This window comes from Syzygium oleosum, unplaced genomic scaffold, assembly GCF_021117445.2.
Source record: "Syzygium oleosum isolate NSW1041296 unplaced genomic scaffold, Sole_v2.1 Sole_v2.25, whole genome shotgun sequence".
Lineage (NCBI taxonomy): Eukaryota > Viridiplantae > Streptophyta > Magnoliopsida > Myrtales > Myrtaceae > Syzygium > Syzygium oleosum.
In genome coordinates this window covers 5,209,478-5,227,616 of record NW_026607509.1, presented here as the reverse complement: position 1 = coordinate 5,227,616, position 18,139 = coordinate 5,209,478, and the positions used below count along the sequence as shown (strand labels likewise).

General features: G+C 40.8%; 3 protein-coding genes across 3 annotated transcripts; 1 reads left to right on the top strand and 2 right to left on the bottom strand.

Annotated features, from left to right (window-relative positions):
* Positions 1–410: 410 nt before the first annotated feature.
* On the bottom strand, positions 411–3,017 carry LOC115687523 (acid phosphatase 1-like). The gene is made up of 3 exons (XM_030613125.2): positions 2,330–3,017; positions 1,745–1,954; positions 411–725 (listed from the first exon to the last, which is right to left on the bottom strand). The coding sequence occupies exons 1-3, from the start codon at positions 2,731–2,733 to the stop codon at positions 548–550; spliced, it is 792 nt and encodes a 263-aa protein (XP_030468985.1). The 5' UTR covers positions 2,734–3,017; the 3' UTR covers positions 411–547.
* LOC115664422 (UDP-glycosyltransferase 84B2-like) lies at positions 2,851–8,045 on the top strand. Its single transcript, XM_056303022.1, has 3 exons — positions 2,851–2,915; positions 6,221–7,134; positions 7,552–8,045. The coding sequence occupies exons 1-3, from the start codon at positions 2,851–2,853 to the stop codon at positions 8,043–8,045; spliced, it is 1,473 nt and encodes a 490-aa protein (XP_056158997.1).
* A 2,749-nt stretch (positions 8,046–10,794) lies between these two features.
* Positions 10,795–16,625, bottom strand: LOC115664423 (U-box domain-containing protein 35). The gene is made up of 10 exons (XM_030586353.2): positions 16,354–16,625; positions 15,595–15,833; positions 15,387–15,508; positions 15,180–15,301; positions 14,568–14,764; positions 13,844–14,151; positions 13,498–13,599; positions 12,710–13,138; positions 11,688–12,437; positions 10,795–11,244 (listed from the first exon to the last, which is right to left on the bottom strand). Exons 2-10 carry the CDS (start codon positions 15,794–15,796, stop codon positions 11,062–11,064), a joined length of 2,415 nt encoding a protein of 804 aa, XP_030442213.1. The 5' UTR covers positions 15,797–15,833; positions 16,354–16,625; the 3' UTR covers positions 10,795–11,061.
* Between the last annotated feature and the right edge of the window lie 1,514 nt (positions 16,626–18,139).

The window sequence follows — 18,139 nt, the reverse complement described above, 5'->3', positions numbered from 1 at the left end:
GTATAGAAGAGGCCACGGTCCATGCTCTGAAGCTCATGTTCCGAGCGGCACGCATTCTCTCAAGCTTTGTTATCAGCCTGCATAAGATCATCTGTGTCGTGTATGTCCGGCGTTAGCATACACATGACATACCGACGTATAACCAGGACGAGCCGAGCCCGAATAAATACCATGTTCAGAGAGAGGGGAAAAGAAGAACCCATCTGCTAGAAAATTCAAAGGGAATTTACAAAAAGCTCCATGAACTTTCATTTTGTTTACCTTAACAGTTTCAGTATATTGACATTATCCGTAATCAAGTTGATTGTGCTAAGGATATTTGACAGTCGCTGTACTGGTACCTTAGTCTTGTATTTGTTGTTTTAACGGAATTTCAGAACTTAGGATGCACATTGCTTGGCATAGGAAAGTGACTACAATCTCTTTGTTGCATTTACATAGTATTAAGCCATTAGGCTAAAGCAGATTCACATGTTTGTTAACTGCGGATTGCTTTCACCATCCGAAGAATACAATGAGCAACCACATTTTCCTAGAAAGGGGTGCTCTAGGGAATGTAATACATGGGATTAGGAAGCTTGAAGGAGCGAATGGACATTGAGGAACCCAGTAGATCACTCCACTGGTCTCCAGAGTTCCCAAGAATCCTGTATCCCTCCCTCACCATTTCATCCCTCTTCTCCGATTTGTACGCCACTGCTCGTTTGGCGTGATCATCAGATGCTCTGCATCAAATTGGGCAAAATGATAATTTAGCATGGATAACTTAGGCACGAGGTTTCCAGACCGGGATAATAAAGGATTTCAATCTAGAGTTTGACGCCCAAATCAAAAGAAAATACAGCAAAGATGCTCGTGGATACTTGCAGAACAGTTTCAAAAGAAACAGACGATTTCTGGGACAGAAGTGGAAACCCAACAAATTAAAGAAGAATTTCCTATGTTATCAGGTCTACAATTAGACAACTGCTCAACCATTGAACGAGATGATGGCTGCTAGTTTTCCTCAAGTATAAAGTAAGCTCATTCTTCATAAGCCCATATCCACACAAGTAAATAGTCCACACTTCGCACATTTTCCAGAGCTGGATTATCAGCACGGTAAACTTTCCACAAGCGAAACTAGAACAAATTGGGATTATTATTAGGCCCACTGCCAGTATAAAAGTTTTTCTACACAATCATCGTTAGATGGATGACACACGTACTTACAAATAGTCGTGTAACCGAATTCAACCGTGTGCAATCCATCCAACGATAAACGTGTATAAAAATTTCTAAACTGTCACTGGATCTGATGATAATCGCATAAATGATACGCCTTAAGCCCCTCGTTTGTTATTTTCACCGCTCAAAACTAATAATAAAAAGGTCATTACCTGGATGCAGATCACCACCAGAAAGAAGAGGGAATCAAAAGTTTGTGGAAACCAATCGATAATTAGCAAGAAGCACATGCATGAGCCTACTCATGTTTCTATTGCTAAGATCTCCATATCAAGTTATCAACAAGTCCAATCACAATCCTAGAGAATGCAAAGCGGCTCAACAGCCAATATGTGCATGAATGCAATCGTGTCCTTCGAGGAGAAATAGTATACACAACAATTATCCAAACACAACACATAAAAACCTAGAAATATACTCTCACAAATCCACACTGGGTAACTGCATTCAGAAAACGAACGTAAATGAAACTAAAAATAGTCCAAGTATTCACGAGAGAGAAGAACATATTACGAACCTCAATATGAGCTTGTCCCAATTCCGAAACCCAGCATTGATCAGGTTTTCAACGGTGACACTTCTTTGGTTTTCACTACGCCCGGTGAGCAGGAAGACCTTGAAACCCAAGCCCAGCACTTGCTCATAGAGCTCCAGACTTGGCTGTATCCCCAGTGCCTCCGCCTTGTCAACCCACTTGTCAAACTCGACCGGATCAAACACCTCCAAGCTACAAGTTCAAATTCCCACTAACAATCCCAATCAGGAATCAATCACTTCTCAGCAGGAAACAAAAAGACATTTTCAAGGATGATTATGAATAGTACACCAGATGCAAAAAGATTCTAGCATTTTTATTTCCAAGTTTAGCTCTCTATTTTTTTAACGAGAAACTGCGTTGAACTCCGATTGTGCAACCCTCTTCGCCTCTGGAATCTGGTCTAGACTTCCTCCATATTCATTTTACACTTGGAATGCAACTATTTCGTGCGAAAGGCGCAAACTTTTTCGTTGAAAGCAGATGAATGTAATCTTTATTCCGCACTAATGAGTAGAATCAGGACAAAAGGGCAAAAGCAATTAAGAACAAAGCCGAAATTGTTACCCGAAACCGTGCTCGGCGTAGTAAGGAAGATTGGAGAGCAGAGTCTCGTCAATGTCGAAGATCCACGCATCCTTCCCGTCCCCACCCAATTCCACGCTGCCCGCAAAGACTCCGGCCTCGTTCGACACCCTATCGAGATCGAAGCCGTACGCTTTGCCCAACAAGTAGTCCCTCACGTAATCCGCGCACTCCTGCGGGATCGTCTTCCACGGATTGACATTGTTGGCCTCGACAGCGAATCTCCAGCTATCACACTGCAGCCTGACCTGTCCCTCGTCGACCTCCTTCGCGCTCGCGGGGTATTCGATGATCAGAGGGCGAGGGAGCGCGTGAGAAGCGGGCGTTTCCTCGGCGAGGGACAGACAGAGAAGGGGAAAGAGAAGGAAAAGTCTCCAGGAAAGCATAATGGGTATGGGGAAATCCGCAGGAATTCGGGAAAAAGATGTGATTTTGAACGATGGGCATGCGAAAGGAGAACTGGGTCTCTGCCTCAAAGGTATAATATGAAGGGAAGAAGGAAGATGGCGATGGAAGGGAATGTGCGTTTCTTGAAGCGGAAGCCCACGAAAACAGAGAATGCCCCCACGTTCGTTTGGTGGTGTTTAGAGGAGACCAATGAGTTTGAGTGTGGATTAAGCAAACGGCAGAAAGAGATGACTGCATTTGCAGTTCGACATTATTGAATCGATTCTGCGCAAAGCTTAATAATAATAAAGGCGAAAAACTTTTTCTTTCCTTTTTTTTTTGTGGAGAGGAGGGGAGGAAGGCGACGACGTGGAAACGATTCCTGTCCGCCGGGAGTGAATTTCCGATGTGGCAACACGCGACTTGTTGCTTCCGATGATATGATGTGTCCCGTCCGAAGAAGGAAGGAAGCCCAGAAGAAGGAGTTGATTTTGATGATGGAAATTTATTTATGAATTTTTTGGCCGATTTTTTCTTAGTTGTATTTAAAAAAGTAAAAGACCACCGTCGGAAGCGAATGTCAAAACCGTGAAAAGCATATAATAATATTCCCCGGCAAATGAGATGAGAGACCGCGGAATCATCCCACGCGTGCTGTGGTTTTTCGACGTTGACAACGAAAGTTCCTTGGAATTTGTTTAAGAAACGCGGTTGCTTTATCCGACATTCGATTGGTCGAGTTTAGGATTAGTTTGTGGAATTGGCCAAAAATGAATTGCGCATATCTAAACTGACCAAGCCCTTTGGGCGGCTTAGTGGCAGGGAATCGGGAGTGGGACACGCTAATATTGTAGGTGCGAAGTTCAACTCCTTGCAAAGGGACATAGCAAAAATTTGATAGAAAAAAGAGAATTAGAGATAAGACAGACCAAAAGAAGAAAAATCTAAAGTGACTTTGACTCTTGTTGTGAGAAAAAGAAATTTTAGCTTGAGGGGCAATTTTTCGATCCTCTAATTGGATTTATGGGACTTGCATGGACTGGTAGATTAGTTATAGAAAAACAAGAGGGCAAAAGCCACCTAAAACTCTCCATGTGATATATTTATCATAAACTTTTTCTTGTGACGGAAACATCCTAAACTTGTACTTATATTGTTGGGAGTGTGTGTCATATACCTTCCATCAAGATTCTGTTAAATGATTTTTTTAGTCAAAACGACGTCATTTTCATTTCACTTAAATCACATGTGTGCTATGTCAATACCGTTTGCTTCCTAGCGTCCATGTAAGCAGATTTTTAACGATGCTTATTGATGGAACCTTGAATAAGGGTTTTTCATGTGACAAAAAAAGTTCAAAGTAAACATGTCATAGTGCAAATAATTTGGGGATTTTTGGTAGCTTTTCCCAAAAGAAAAAGACCGTCGGATTTGCTATCAAAATATGGAACCGATGACTCGAAAAATAATTTTCAAATCATTCATTTTCCATGAAACAAATGAGACCTTAATGTTATTAACATAATTAAGTGCATGCATCATTTTTTCTATTAATAATATAAAAATGTATATTGGTTTTGTGGTGAAACAATATAATTTAGATAAATACATTACACCATTCAAGAGGATAATCAAGAGACCACATTCTAGATTAACTATATCATTTAAGAGTACATATGAATGTATTTTCTCTCTATCCAATTTTTAGAGTCCAAACTCAAGCAAAAGAATTTCGGAGATAACAAAACAATAAGTTAAAGTTTATTGGTCGAATTTGAACCATGCGGCATAATTATGCCTTGTAATATGCCACGTGACAATTATAGAGGTAAAAAATGAAGTGGCATTGGTGAGCTAACAAAGATTCCAATATATACCCAGATAGACATAAGATATTACTTCTTTTTTTTTGGAGTAAAATGACATTGGTTACTTTTTGTACAAAGGTTATGTAATCAATACAGGCGATAAGCTTCTTATCCTCATGCATTCGATCTATTCATGTGTTTTTGCATATGAATTCTTCGACCAATGATTCCATTGACCCATACATATGATATAGTTCTATTCAATTAGAATGTGTTGAGGGTGGGCAAGATGCCATACGAAAGACAAAAGGCAAGATGACAGGTAAAGTTGGTGAAGATTAAATAAATTGTTACTGTAGTAGCTTTTGGTACTTAAAAATTAGAAGCTTAAAAGCAGCTTGTTAGCTTTTCTTACTTGTCTAGCTAGTTCACTAGAAGACAGTTTAACAAGCGATGTTAAGTTCAGACACATATGTTCAGCTAATGAATTATCGTCGACCATTCGAGAACAAGGAGCCAACACAGCATCTATAAAATGAAACTAGGAAAATAACCTCATGAGAATGTGTTGCGCAATAATTGGGGGAAATTACCAAAAAAGTCATAAATCTTTTACAGTTGTGCCAATTCAGTCCTAAACCTTTTTTTTTTACCAATTCAGTTCTAAACCTTTTGTAAACCAGCCAATTCAGTCCTTTTGGCCGGCCGGCGCTGACGTGGCAGCCGGCCGGCGTCCACGTGATAATATTTTAATATTTTTTTTATTATTTTCGATTTTTTTCCTTTTCTTTTTTTTCTTTTCCTTCTCCCCCGGCCGTCCGTAAGGGGAGGCTCACGGCGAGGGCCCAGCCCGGCGAGGCGAGCTGGGCCCTCGCCATGGCGGGCGAGCTCCGCCTCGCCGGAGTTGGGCGAGGGCCTCCCGAGCTCGCCCAGCTCGCCCGCTCGCGGGCGAGCTTGCCTAGGCTCCGGCGAGGCGGAGCTCGCCTTGGCCGGGCGAGGGTGGAGCTCGCCCCATGGTGAGCTCGCATGCGGCGAGGGCCCGGCTCGCCTCGCCGGAGCCGGGCCCTCGCCGGCGAGCCTCCCCCCTGGCCTGTCCAGCCAGGGGGGAGAAGGAAAAGAAAAAAAAAAGAAAAAAGGAAAAAAAAATTCGAAAATAAAAAAAAATATTAAAATATTGCCACGTGGACGCCGGCCGGCGGCCACGTCAGCACCGGCCGGCCAAAAGGACTGAATTGGCTGGTTTGCAAAAGGTTTAGGACTGAATTAGCAAAAAAAAAAGGTTTAGGACTGAATTGGTACAACTGCAAAAGATTTAGGATTTTTTTGGTAATTTTCTCCAATAATTGGGAACGATCTAGTCTACGTACAAACATCGATTGAACGGCAAAGGGAACATGGGAGCAGGTTGAATCAGGCTATTGTCCTAAACCAATGAAATTTTCACAGAATACGACGCACATAAGGTGATGTTTATGTCCTCTTCAAGGGTTCACGTTGATATAATTAAGTCATTGCGTACGGTAATTTCCAACATCATATAATATATTTATTAACCTTTACATGTACATGCTCATTTCACTCCATACAAACACAAACACAAACACACACACACACACACTCTCCCTCTCTATCTGCATCATTTGTCTGTCTCTTTCCTCTGCGTGCTTGTTGCGTTCAGGGCTCTGATGGATGAGACACAGAAGCAACACCATGTTCTAATGGTTGCATTCGCATCTCAAGGCCACATGAACACCATGCTCAGGCTAGGCATGAAGCTATTCTCCAAGGGCATCAATGTCAAGCTCGCCACAACCGAAATAGCTCGCCACCGCATGCTAAGGTACTCCTCGGCCGCTGCGGATTCCGCCTCCGGGATCGAGCTCCTCTACTACTCGGACGGCCTCAGCATCGACTTCGACCGGAGGACCCACCTCGACTGTTACATGGAGTCCTTGGCCAAGTTTGGGCCCGCTAATCTCTCGAACCTGATCAAACAGCGTTACGGGAACCCTGGAAGCGCCAACCTTTTGTGCATCATCGCGAACCCTTTTGTCCCCTGGGTCGCCAACGTGGCGGCGGAGCACGGAGTTCCCTGTGCCTTGCTATGGATTCAACCCTGTGCGCTCTATGGCATATACTATCGCTTTTATAACAAGCTCAATTCTTTCCAAATCCTGACGTGCCCGGAAATGCGCTTGGAGTTACCGGGGTTGCCATTGTTAGGCATGCAAGATCTTCCATCTTTCGTGCTTCCGAACAACCCTTTCGGTAGCGTTGAGAAGCTATTGTATGAGGCGTTTCTTGCCCTAAGCATGAACAAGTTCAAGTGGGTATTGGCGAATTCATTCTATGAGCTTGAAAGAGATGTTGTAGATTCCATGTCCGAGCTTTGTCCGATACGACCAGTTGGTCCACTGGTTCCTCCATTGATGCTTGGTCAAGACCGAGAAGATGATGTTGGTATTGAGATGTGGAGATCCGACGAGAGATGCATCGAGTGGTTGGATCGACAAAGACAATCCTCGGTGATTTACGTGTCGTTTGGTAGCATTCTCGTCCTACCGGCTGAGCTGATGGAGAACATAGCAACAGGTTTGAGAATCTCGATTGCCTGTAGGCAAAGATTAATCCAATAAAAACATAATAAAAGTTACTGCATAAACTCATTGAATAATATTAGGTAATCAAAGGCAAACTTATAAAATTAACGTGTCAAGTGATATGACAAACTCTTATCGAGTGTTGAATATGACCAACTTATTTAATGGTTCAACTTCAGTTTTTCTCTAGATCGTAGACAAATCTATAGCATTAGTTAAACTAATTATACCAGACTAGCCCTGACGATCATATGCTCTAAAATGCAATTGATAAATAGCTTCTATCGAGAAAGATGATTAATCAAACTTGATTAGAAGTATGTATTGGTTCTACAGTCAATGGGGGGAGAGTTTTCCGGAAGTGTGGTTAACTTGTCGCATGACATATGCTAATAGTTTCTTTCCACAGGTTTAATGAACGCCAGACATCCATTTCTATGGGTCGTGAAGCCACCGGAATGGTCTACGAAAGATGGGGAAGGACAACTTCCGCTAGGGTTTCAAGAAGAAACGAAAGAGCAAGGTCTGGTAGTGCCATGGTGTCCACAACCAAGGGTCTTATCTCATCCGGCCATCGCTTGCTTCGTCACTCATTGCAGATGGAACTCGATCCTCGAAACTGTATGTTCAGGCATGCCGTTGATAGCCTATCTGCAGTGGACCGACCAGCCGGCAAACGCGAAGCTCATAGAGGATGTGTTCAAGACAGGGGTCAGGCTGAGATCGGCTCGAGAACTGGATGAATGTATCGAAGACATCCTTGCCGGCCCTCGGTCGGAGGAGTTTAGGAACAACGCGGTGGCGTTGAAGGAGGTTGCTCGGAAAGCAGTGGGCCATGGCGGCTCATCGGACCGGAATGTACAGTTGTTTGTGGATGAGCTGACTGAAAATGCTTCTGGGTGATTAATTAATCAATCACGCTAATCATGGAAACTATGGGGTGTTTATGGTCCGCTTATGGTTAGCTATTGTGATTGGATTAGAAGCCATGTTACTCTTGTTCTTAAATGATTGAAGAAATGCGTGTTAGTACTAATTAAACTTAAGGATAATACCCCGAAAGCTCCAAACCATTATCCATCTGAAACAAATAACCTAATCTTTAATGGAGACACCAAATTCTCTCAACTTTCAACATTGTATAACTTTTTGGGCTAAATTGGTACCAATGCCAAAAAGTTTATGATGGAATTGACCGGATAGACTGAATTAGTACCAATGCCAAAAGGTTTAGGACTAAATTAGTCAAATTGAAAGATTTAGGACTGAATTAGTACCAATGCAACAGGTTTATGATATTTTGGTATTTTTCCCTATAAATCATAGGCTCGACATTTGCCTTTTTTCCCTTCATTGCCTTAAATATTTTTAAAATAACAATCAAGATTAAACCTTCTCGAAAATGCTCTTTTGCCTTTTCGCTCTCCATTGAACAATAACAAAATATTTATCAATCCAAGGATTAGATATAACAACCATGAAAGACAATAATTGTCATCAATCTTGTTAAATTTGATTATTACTCAAGTCGCGTGACTCGTGCAACTCCTTGTTATCCGTCAAAAGGTGTGTTACGGCAATCTACAATTACATTTTCATTTTTGCATTAACATTCATTATCGTATCATAAATAATAAAAGCAAGTTTATAAATTACATTTACGTTGGAAAAATTACCAAAAAACTCATAAACATATTATATTGGTACCAATTTAGTCTTAAACCTTTTAATTAGACCAATTTAGTCCTAACCTTGTCCCATTGCTACCAATTCAGTTCATCCGGTCAATTTTGACTGGAAATCGCTGACGTGGATGCCAGCTATTCTATGTGGCATGGACGTAGGACCGTCGGTGTTGACGTGGATAAATTTTAATAATTTTTTCATATTTGTTAATGTTTTCTTTTTCTTTTTTTTTTCCTTTCTTTTTTCTTTTTCTATACATTGTTGGTCGGCAAGGTTGCCGCCCACCACAGGTCTCGGCGAGGGCCGCCACGCCCTCGCTTAGACTAGGGGAGGGCATCGCAGCCCTCGCCAGCCATGAGCGAGGGCCTCCGCGCCCTTGCTGGCCAACAGGCAAGGGTTTCGGCCCTCGCCCAAACTAGCCGGTGGCTGGCGACCTCGCCAGCCAACAATGTATAGAAAAATAAAAAAATAAAAAAAGAGAAAAAAAACACTAAAAAAATCTGAAAAAAATTATAAGTTTTGTCTATGTTAGCGTCAATCGTGCCACATAAGACCGCCAGCATCCACGTCAGTGATTTTCGGCCTAAATTAGTTGGATGGATTGAATTGGTAGCAATGGGAAAAGATTTAGGACTAAATTGGTCCAATTAGAAGATTTAGAACTGAATTGGTATCATTGCAATAAATTTAGAACTTTTTTGGCACTTTGTCCCATTTATGTTAGTAGGATGCTTTTTTATTTCATAAATTATCTTTTGGGTTCACAATTTTTTTATAATACAAACAAAATCCTAAAGGTCATATATTGAGTTGTAAATTGCCGGGACAATTTTCCAAAAAGTTCTAAACCTATTGCACTTTTGTCAATTTAGTTCTAAACCTTTTAATTTTGCCAACTGAGTTCTAAATCTTTTCATGTTTTGTCGATTGAGTCTATTTGACCAATTTTGGCCGGAAATCGCTGACGTGGATGCCAACCGTTCTATGTGGCACATTTGATGTAAACGTGGATAATTTTTTAATATTTTTTAGTTATTTATTTATTATTTTCTTTTTCCTTTTATTTCTTCCCTTTTCCTTCTTTTCTTTCTTTTTTTTTACTGTGGGGCGAGGGCCCGGCGACCCTTGTTGGCCACGGTAACAAAAAAAGTAAAGAAGGAATGAGAAAGAAAAGAAAAAAAGGAAAAAAAATAAAAAAATAAAAAATTAGAAAAAAATATTAAAATATTAAAAAAAAATAGTCTACATCAGCGCCGGCCGTCATCAACGTCATGGATATCTGGTCAAAATTAGCCAGGTGAATTCAATTGACAAAACGTGTAAAGATTTAAGACTCAATTAACACAATTAAAAAATTTACAATTGAATTGACAAAAGTACATTAAACTTAAGATTTTTTAAACAATTTTTCCCAGGCTTTTGAGTGCCGTAAGATATAGCTACCTGCTATAACAAGGACACTTTATAAATGGGATGTGGTTCCCTTTTTCTTGAACGGGACCCAAGTAGGACCCCCAGCTCGGGTCCCTCCTGGAGTTCTGGCTTGATTATGAATATGTAAACTTCACGAAAGCACACGAGAGCATCCACAACTCAGCAATGCCACTATAAAGCAACCGTACTGATTGCCACCGGAGAGCGTGCACAATCATATTTCATGGTTTTGATTAGTAACATAAAAGGAAACAAAAACAGGCATCATCTTCAGGGCCTGGAGACTTGTTTTCACGAGTCTAAGAATTTGAAGCCAGAACATCTCATTCTCGTGACTTGTGAGTCTCCTCCTTCGGTTGGTTTGTCGGCCGGCCTCCAGATAGAAAAATTTCGTAACCAGCGAAGGACTGACTTTTATGTAGCTTCTTAGAAGTTCACCTCCGGCAAACGACGATGTGCATCTAGTTGGCACAGCTCGTAGCTCATGGACTAGGACATGTGAGCATATGATGTCTTGGAGCCAGAAGGCATGTCAATGTAATACAGAGGAGGATATGCATTTTAAAAATTTACCAGACAGTAACTTCAAGTAAGAATATGTACAATGCTAATGACATGCCGCTGAAGAACTCTCATTTTCTTTTTATCTTATGGAAGCAACTGAGACTTTGGCTGCACATGGTTCTATTCCTAATGCCCTACCTGTCTAATAATACGAGGCCGAATCTTTCTATCTAGGAAATTCAAAATTATCGAACCATAACTCAGAAGACTACGCCATCTACTTCCATCTCCCCGACTATGGCACCCTAGACTTCCACTCCATTATAGCGGATAAGAGAGTGTAGTTCGGTATCAGATTCTTATGTGGCAGCGTCAAGTTAGTCATCGGGGATTTGTCTTTCTCTTCGAGCCATTTCTCAATTGCTGTGCGGTCATAAGTGTATCCGTCTGCAGCAACACACGGGTCGGCCATGACATCCTGTGAAAGGAGACAGCAATTTCAGACTGACAATTTCTCTCAGATGTGGCGAAAATACAAAGACAGATCTTGCTTTTTGACCGTTGTGCTTTAAACACCCTTCTCGTCACTTGTTTGTCATCTTTCTTTTTTCACTCTCTTCCTTTTTTCCTTGAGAAGAGTAAGATACACTCAACCATTATGGTAATGTAAAAAAGTAACACCCTCTAACTTCCTTAACCTACATTAAATTTTCAAAATCGACAACTTCCTAAACTCCTCTATTTTGATGCTCTCGGCAAGTGTAATGCAATTATGTTGCCTAAGACCAACGTGAACATCTTAGCTCAATGAAAGGAAAAATAGGATAGGGGTGGGGTGGGGCGGGGGATGCTAGAAGAGGTCATTTTATCTTCCGCATGCTTATTGCCTTCAACAAAGAGATTAAGAAAATAAGAGCTAACCTTGAGAATTGGGCAGACGAAATGACTTGGAGGCGAACTTTTGACATTGGAAGCAGCATCTCTGGCCTTGTCAGCAGTCTCTTTCAGTTTCTCCAGTTTAGGAAGCACTTTATCTTTCAAGTCAGGTCTGTCTCTTCTCCGAAGTTCAGCACAGCTGAGACCCAGCATGGCCAATTCTCTCGTCTCTTCAAGCGGCCAATCGCCAGCCTCTTCATCCAATATCTCTACCAAAGATCCTTCCTCTATTGCTCTTTCCACAGTATGGGTCAATGCTATTACTGGTTTTGCAGTCAGCAGCTGCAATATCACCATCCCGAAAGCATAAACATCGGATTTTGGAGAAATCTGCCCAGTCCTTTGGTACTCTGGATCCATATAACAAAGTGTCCCCACAGGACCTGTATCGTTGTATGTGGTGGATATAGTGGGGTCATCATTGAGCATGGTCGAGAGACCAACATCTCCAATCTTGCTCACATAGTTATGGTCAAGCAATATATTTGCTGGCTTCAGATCTCGATGAATTATTGGCTTTGGCTTTGAGTTGTGGAGTAATACCAGAGCAGACGCCACTTCCCACGCTATTCGGAATCTGGCAAACCACGGAATTGGTGTCGTATTGTTTCTGCAAAGAAGCCTCTCTTCTAGGCTACCGTTCTCCATATACTCATAAATTAAGCAACCATGATCTGGACATGCACCAATGAGGAGAAGCAAGTGTGGATGACGCACTTTGCTCAATATCTCTAGCTGCATTTATAAAAAATGAAAATAACTATTAGCAATTCTGGTCTGGACATGGCAAGAACAAGGAGTTCACTACATAATCATTGCCATTTGATGTAAAAAGCAAAAAACAGTATCCTTACTGTGGAGAGAAGTAGATTTAGAAGAGAAAAAGAACTATTAAGGCCACTTTCTAACAGATGGAAAAAACTAATGCTACAAAACTGAAACATAATTACAAGACCAAAGCATGTCAACAAAGAGGTGTTGTTTCGGACTATGCATCAACTTCATACCTCCTGCTGAAATTGTTTTGATTTGTGACTCTCTTTCGAGTGAAGAACTTTGACTGCCACATTTGTGTGATGCAAACTGCACTTATAGACAGTTCCATAAGCTCCCATTCCTATCTTAAGACTTTCAGAGAATGATGATGTAGCAGATACAATCTCTTCCCAGGCAAACATCTGATATCGCAGCGACTGGCCCAAAAGAGCATTCTCCAGCTTTTCCTTCTCTTTCACATCATGCAAAGCCTTCATCTCCACCTCTTTCCTTTGGGAAGCCTCTCTTTCAGCACAATCGTTCACATATGCGGCTTCCATTTTTGCAGCATGATGCTTTTCCTGCTCCTGTCTAGCTAATTCTCCTGCTCTGTGTTCCTTGGATTTTATGTCCTCCAATTTCATGGCTTCCTCCGACTGTCTTTCCTTGAGCTTGTTTAGCTAAACAAGGCAAGAAAGCATGTTACAGCCAATAAAGCAGGAGAAGAAAAGTTTTCACATTCAACTGTGCGACTGCAGCATAGTCAAAAGTGCAGGCCAGGACTAGACTTTTGATATTTACTTCGCTATTTTTGTATTAAAATGGATACTAGTAGATTCGCATTGCATTCAAGAAAGCAGATGTAAAATTTTTTGAATATTACGGACTTAACCAGATAAATACCACTGTCAGTCAAAAATGATAATACCACGATTAATCTTGCCTCGGCCCTTGCAATAGATAAAAAAAAAAAAAGACGACCTTATAATGAAAGAATGAGATAGCTTGAAACCCAGTTAAAAGGAAGATGAGGGTACACCTTTCGGGAAGCATCCATTGTTTCACTTTGGGCCATCGCATACATCCCACGAGCATGTCTAAGTTCAATTCTCAGCTTTTCCAACTCAAAGTTGAGATTAGCCTGCGATGCAAAGATGATTATATTCACAAATTAAAGAATTCCCTGATTTGAACCTTGCTTTTGGCTGGGAAAGAAGACAAAATATTATAGGGATATATCATTACATAACGTATAGAATCTTCTTGTAGCAATAATTACAAAACCCAGGCACGATCCTTGATTGAAAGGGAAGGTCTTTTGAACATATTAACAAGCAAAATCAACTTTAGGCTGAAACAGAGAAAAAAGAAGATGGAAGAGCTACCTGACTTTCCGATGAAGGATAATCAGTGAGCGTCTCTGAGGTGGATGCTTGATCGGAGATCCAAGATTGTGCATCTGTTATCAAGCTTTGGACACTGGATGTTTGCCTCATGGTACTTTTGACCTCAGAACCATTATCAGTTTCGTCACCTTCTTCGATTTGCAGAGATTGGCATCTAGAATGGTTAGTTTGAGTAGAAAGCTTTGCTGTGCTATGTAGGGATTGGTTTATAGTGGACAGAGCTTGAAAACGTTGCATGGGTAAGGAAGGAGAGTGAAAATGAGAGTGTGAAGTAACTGAGCTGGTGTCTGCATCACAAAAAAAAGGCTGATGTCAACATTAAAAAAAATGTGGGAAGATAGATAATATTAATTGGTGAATAAACACTCTATTCATTGTAAATAATTGTTGTTGAGCAGAGCTGTTGCCCCCACTAAATGGGCCAAGTCAAGGTGTTTAAGGTCACGCTGGAGGCAATTGAGGAATTTTCAATTATTTGCCAACAGAAAATGTTTCGACCCACTTTATCAAGACTTGCACCTACTTCATCTGCAGAAAGAAAAATAAGGGAAAACAGAAAAGGCTGTCTACACTGGTACAATTAAGCGAAATTCATCACACGTGTTATCCTATTACTGCAATCCTTGCCCTTTCTCTAATTGCATTTCATGCTTCACAACATCATCATTGAAATGAAGTTACTAAAGTTCCCTTAAAAGTTTACCTCCTCGTGAGCTGGAAGAATAAGATGCACTCTTGGCAGAGCAACTTGTGTCACTGCTATCATCCTTAATGCTTACACTGGACTCCAAGTCCGATGGGCGAATTGAAGATAATTTGCCTTTCGAAACAGCATATACTGTACAGAAACTTGGGGTGCAAGCCGAAATTCTTGAAGACAGATTATGTTTCTTAAGTTTCCTGCAAATATACCATTATCTATTCAATTTATCTTTTCCAGTCTGTGCGTGCATATGCAATTAGGTTGACTCTGTCAGGGAGAATCAACATGGCGTGGAACAGATCAGCAGCTAATAATTCAGAGAGCTTACGCTTCGAAAATTTATGAACAAAAGGATCAATTAAGGTACTTATCCAACATATCTGACAAAATGGAATAACTCATAATTTTCTTCTAAGACCAAAACACTTCCAATTCACTACTTTATAAATCTTCTTTTTTTTGCTAACAACTACTTTATAAATCTCAGAGAAGCTAGAGATGCAACATTTGAAGTCAAAGCATAATATAAGTTCGTTATCCACGTATTTGAAGAATGACAAGAAAGACTACTATTTGATCTGCTCGATTAACAACTTAGCAAACAGGGAGTACCTTGTGAATATTCCACGAGAAGCAGCTCCAATAACAAGCTTACCAATAGCAGATTTGTTAATCTCTTCCGCAATGGCATTCTCCACATCATCAGACTCAATTAGCACGACTTCAACTTGCACCTGTCATCCCAAAATAAAAGAAAATCAAATTCCTGCTCACTACATTCACGGAGTGGGAAATCCATAAGAAGCCAAAACTGCAAACCTTTCTCTGAGAACACATTTTCTTAAAAGGAAGTAGCATTTCATTAGTCTGCCACTCCATTTCCTTCTTATAAGCAGCCGCTACATCTTCTCGAACTTGTGAAAGAGGAATGGAGTTTCCCACTGTAATGGCAAAAAGAAAAGGTCGTATGTTACATTTTCCACCTATCCACGAGGCCATAAAATTCAAAGGGACTGATATAACTTACTCGGTGTAGGCACGGCCGTAATCCTTGGACGGACATGGACCAACTTGAACAGCACCTCTCCCTGCGGAACAAACTTGTCCAATGCCCACCTGACCACATACTTGCTCCTTCTCTTCCCATCAATGGCTATTGCTACGATCAAACGCGGTGGAGATGGCAGCACAAGTTGGCCTTGTGATTGAGTGATCTCATTCCCCGCCATTTATTATAGACCTACTCTTTTCTGAACAGCAAAAATTCTGAGGAAAAATAGAAATTAACACAAGTCTTTCGTAACCAGGGTAACAATGGCCAGTGAATATCAAGGCCTCTCTAAGACAACTAACTCAGAATTCATTCACTTTTCATATTGTTCTTTACGCACAAGAGATATACCCTCGATGACCTTGGGAAGAGGTAAGCATAGTGGCCCTTAGAATTATTTCTGCTAGGGGATAAAAATAGTCCACAGAGCTCACGAAAAAGCATAAATATAGATATAAGAAAAGTTTGAGCTATAATTCAAGTCCAACCCTGCCATTGGAGTATCAGAATTTTCAGAGAGAACTGAAGATGATCCTTCATGAGTCAATAAACGGAAACATATAGACCCAAAATACCATATGCGAGAGAGAGAGCGAGGGAGGGAGCAGAAACAAAAATCAGAGAGCAAATTGGAATTTCACAAGCCACACGAAAATGGAAGTAAACAATACAGCTAAGCGCACATTAGTTGCAGAGAAATGGCAAGAGCAGGATTTGACAGGGACGAGGACATACCAGCACTCCCCCACTTCAAAGATTCAAACTTTGCACGTCCTCGAAGATAGGAAGAAGGAACCCATCAAAACTTCTCCCCGAAACGCCCGAAAGATGTCAACTTTCGGCGTCTCTGAGGTGAATTCGATACAACAGAACCGAAAGGAGGCGATGCCTGGGAGCGGAAAATGAAGCGAGACAGGGCGAACGCGCGCACGCGTTGATGTTGTTAGTTTTGTACAGAAACAACGCGTGCCGTGAGGAAATTACTCGTCTCTGAAAATCACCTCTTTCGTCACTATGTATTAATTCCATGACGATAAACCCGCCTGGGTCGTTGAACGGGATGCAACTTGTTTGATGTTATAGTTTGTTCACGGTGTCGAAGGGGGACCCCGTTGGCTCTGTTGGTTTCGCTTTCCTCGTCATTTCTTGCGATTTTTCCTGGTTTTGTTTTTTCTCTGCGGACTCTCGCCGCTTTCCTTCCCAGCAGACGCCAATGGCCACGATTTCCTCAAGTGAACATCTGTATAAACTAATGAAATCTTACAAGGAATCTTATTGAATGAATGGTCCAAGCACGTATTGAGCATAAAATATATCGATTTTCAAAGTATTAAAATGACGGGAGACAGGAACATCTACGTATAGTTTAGATTTAGACTTTCTCCGGGTTTATCCAAGATAAATTGATGGCGAATTTATCCTGGTCTTTTCACATTGGAAGCTACCTTGTTGTGTCTGGAGATGCTATTAATGTCTTGGGATTATTTAAGGAAGATGTCGCATCCATGGTGGGAACAAAGAACGGTGTTAGTCAATCCGTCGTGCGTCACGTGCATGTGTCAGAATGCCTAACCCTTTCTTGATTGAGGAAATCCACTTTAATTTTTGAGCCATTCGAAGCTTTTTTTTTTCTCTTCTTTTTACTTCCTTTATAGCTTTTTAATCATCTGATCTTTTGTTAATGATTGGGAGTAGAAACGGCCACAGGGCTGTCGTGTGAAGAAGAGAAACTTGCAAGTTTGACCGCGTTAATGTATAGAGTAAAAGGCCGACCAAAAACAAATGTATAGAGTAAAGACTCGTGGTATATCTCGATTCTCGAATGACATATTGAATCAATGGTCCTTCAAAAGTTAAAATATACGCACATCATTCACAGTTTTAAGTATAAAGTAGAACAGGTTTGTATTGCAGCTTGCAATTTGCATGCAATAACATAACAACATTGGTAGCAGGCATAAAATCCGTCAAAGTAGCTGATTGGATTGTAAAAGCCTAAAGCAGGAAATATCGCTTGCAAACTAGATTTCCTGACCCCACTAGTTATTTGGGATTTACATTATTTTGAGGCACTTTTGATAAGAATAAAGTGGAAGATAAAGTTGTGAAATTTCAATATATTTGATGAATTATACAAGAGAGCATGCTTTACAGAATAGTTATTTGTAGTAACATAATACTACAATAGGAATTACAATCGATCAAGATAACGAGATTACGATATGATAGATACACAGAATTAGGTAATATACTTCAACACCCCCTCAAGCACAAGGTGAATTAGAGTTTGGAGAAAAGGCTAGATGTGCCTTAGTACATACATCAACAATTTTATTAACCGGTGAAGTAGAGACGAGGCGAATGGAGCCATGAAGCACATGAGAACGTATGAAATGACAATCTATTTCAATGTACTTGATGCACTCATGAAAAACATCATTTGTGTATTAATTGGATAGCACTTTGATTGTTGCAATAAAGTACTGTTCCACCGTTATAACGGATGCCCATGTCCTCTCAT

What these genes read in the sequence shown, in the direction of transcription:
- LOC115687523 (XM_030613125.2), bottom strand. Translation starts at nt 2,733, where the DNA reads ATGCTTTCCTGGAGACTTTTCCTTCTCTTTCCCCTTCTCTGTCTGTCC. An exon ending in TACGCCGAGCACGGTTTCGG is followed by an intron (nt 1,955 to 2,329) that starts GTAACAATTTCG and finishes TTGAACTTGTAG; the next exon opens with CTTGGAGGTGTTTGATCCGG. An exon ending in TGGGACAAGCTCATATTGAG is followed by an intron (nt 726 to 1,744) that starts GTTCGTAATATG and finishes AATTTGATGCAG; the next exon opens with AGCATCTGATGATCACGCCA.
- LOC115664422 (XM_056303022.1), top strand. Translation starts at nt 2,851, where the DNA reads ATGGCGATGGAAGGGAATGTGCGTTTCTTGAAGCGGAAGCCCACGAAA. An exon ending in AAAACAGAGAATGCCCCCAC is followed by an intron (nt 2,916 to 6,220) that starts GTTCGTTTGGTG and finishes TGTTGCGTTCAG; the next exon opens with GGCTCTGATGGATGAGACAC. An exon ending in GATGGAGAACATAGCAACAG is followed by an intron (nt 7,135 to 7,551) that starts GTTTGAGAATCT and finishes TTCTTTCCACAG; the next exon opens with GTTTAATGAACGCCAGACAT.
- LOC115664423 (XM_030586353.2), bottom strand. Translation starts at nt 15,796, where the DNA reads ATGGCGGGGAATGAGATCACTCAATCACAAGGCCAACTTGTGCTGCCA. An exon ending in ATCCTTCATCGGAAAGTCAG is followed by an intron (nt 13,600 to 13,843) that starts GTAGCTCTTCCA and finishes TTTGCATCGCAG; the next exon opens with GCTAATCTCAACTTTGAGTT. An exon ending in CAAAACAATTTCAGCAGGAG is followed by an intron (nt 12,438 to 12,709) that starts GTATGAAGTTGA and finishes TTATAAATGCAG; the next exon opens with CTAGAGATATTGAGCAAAGT.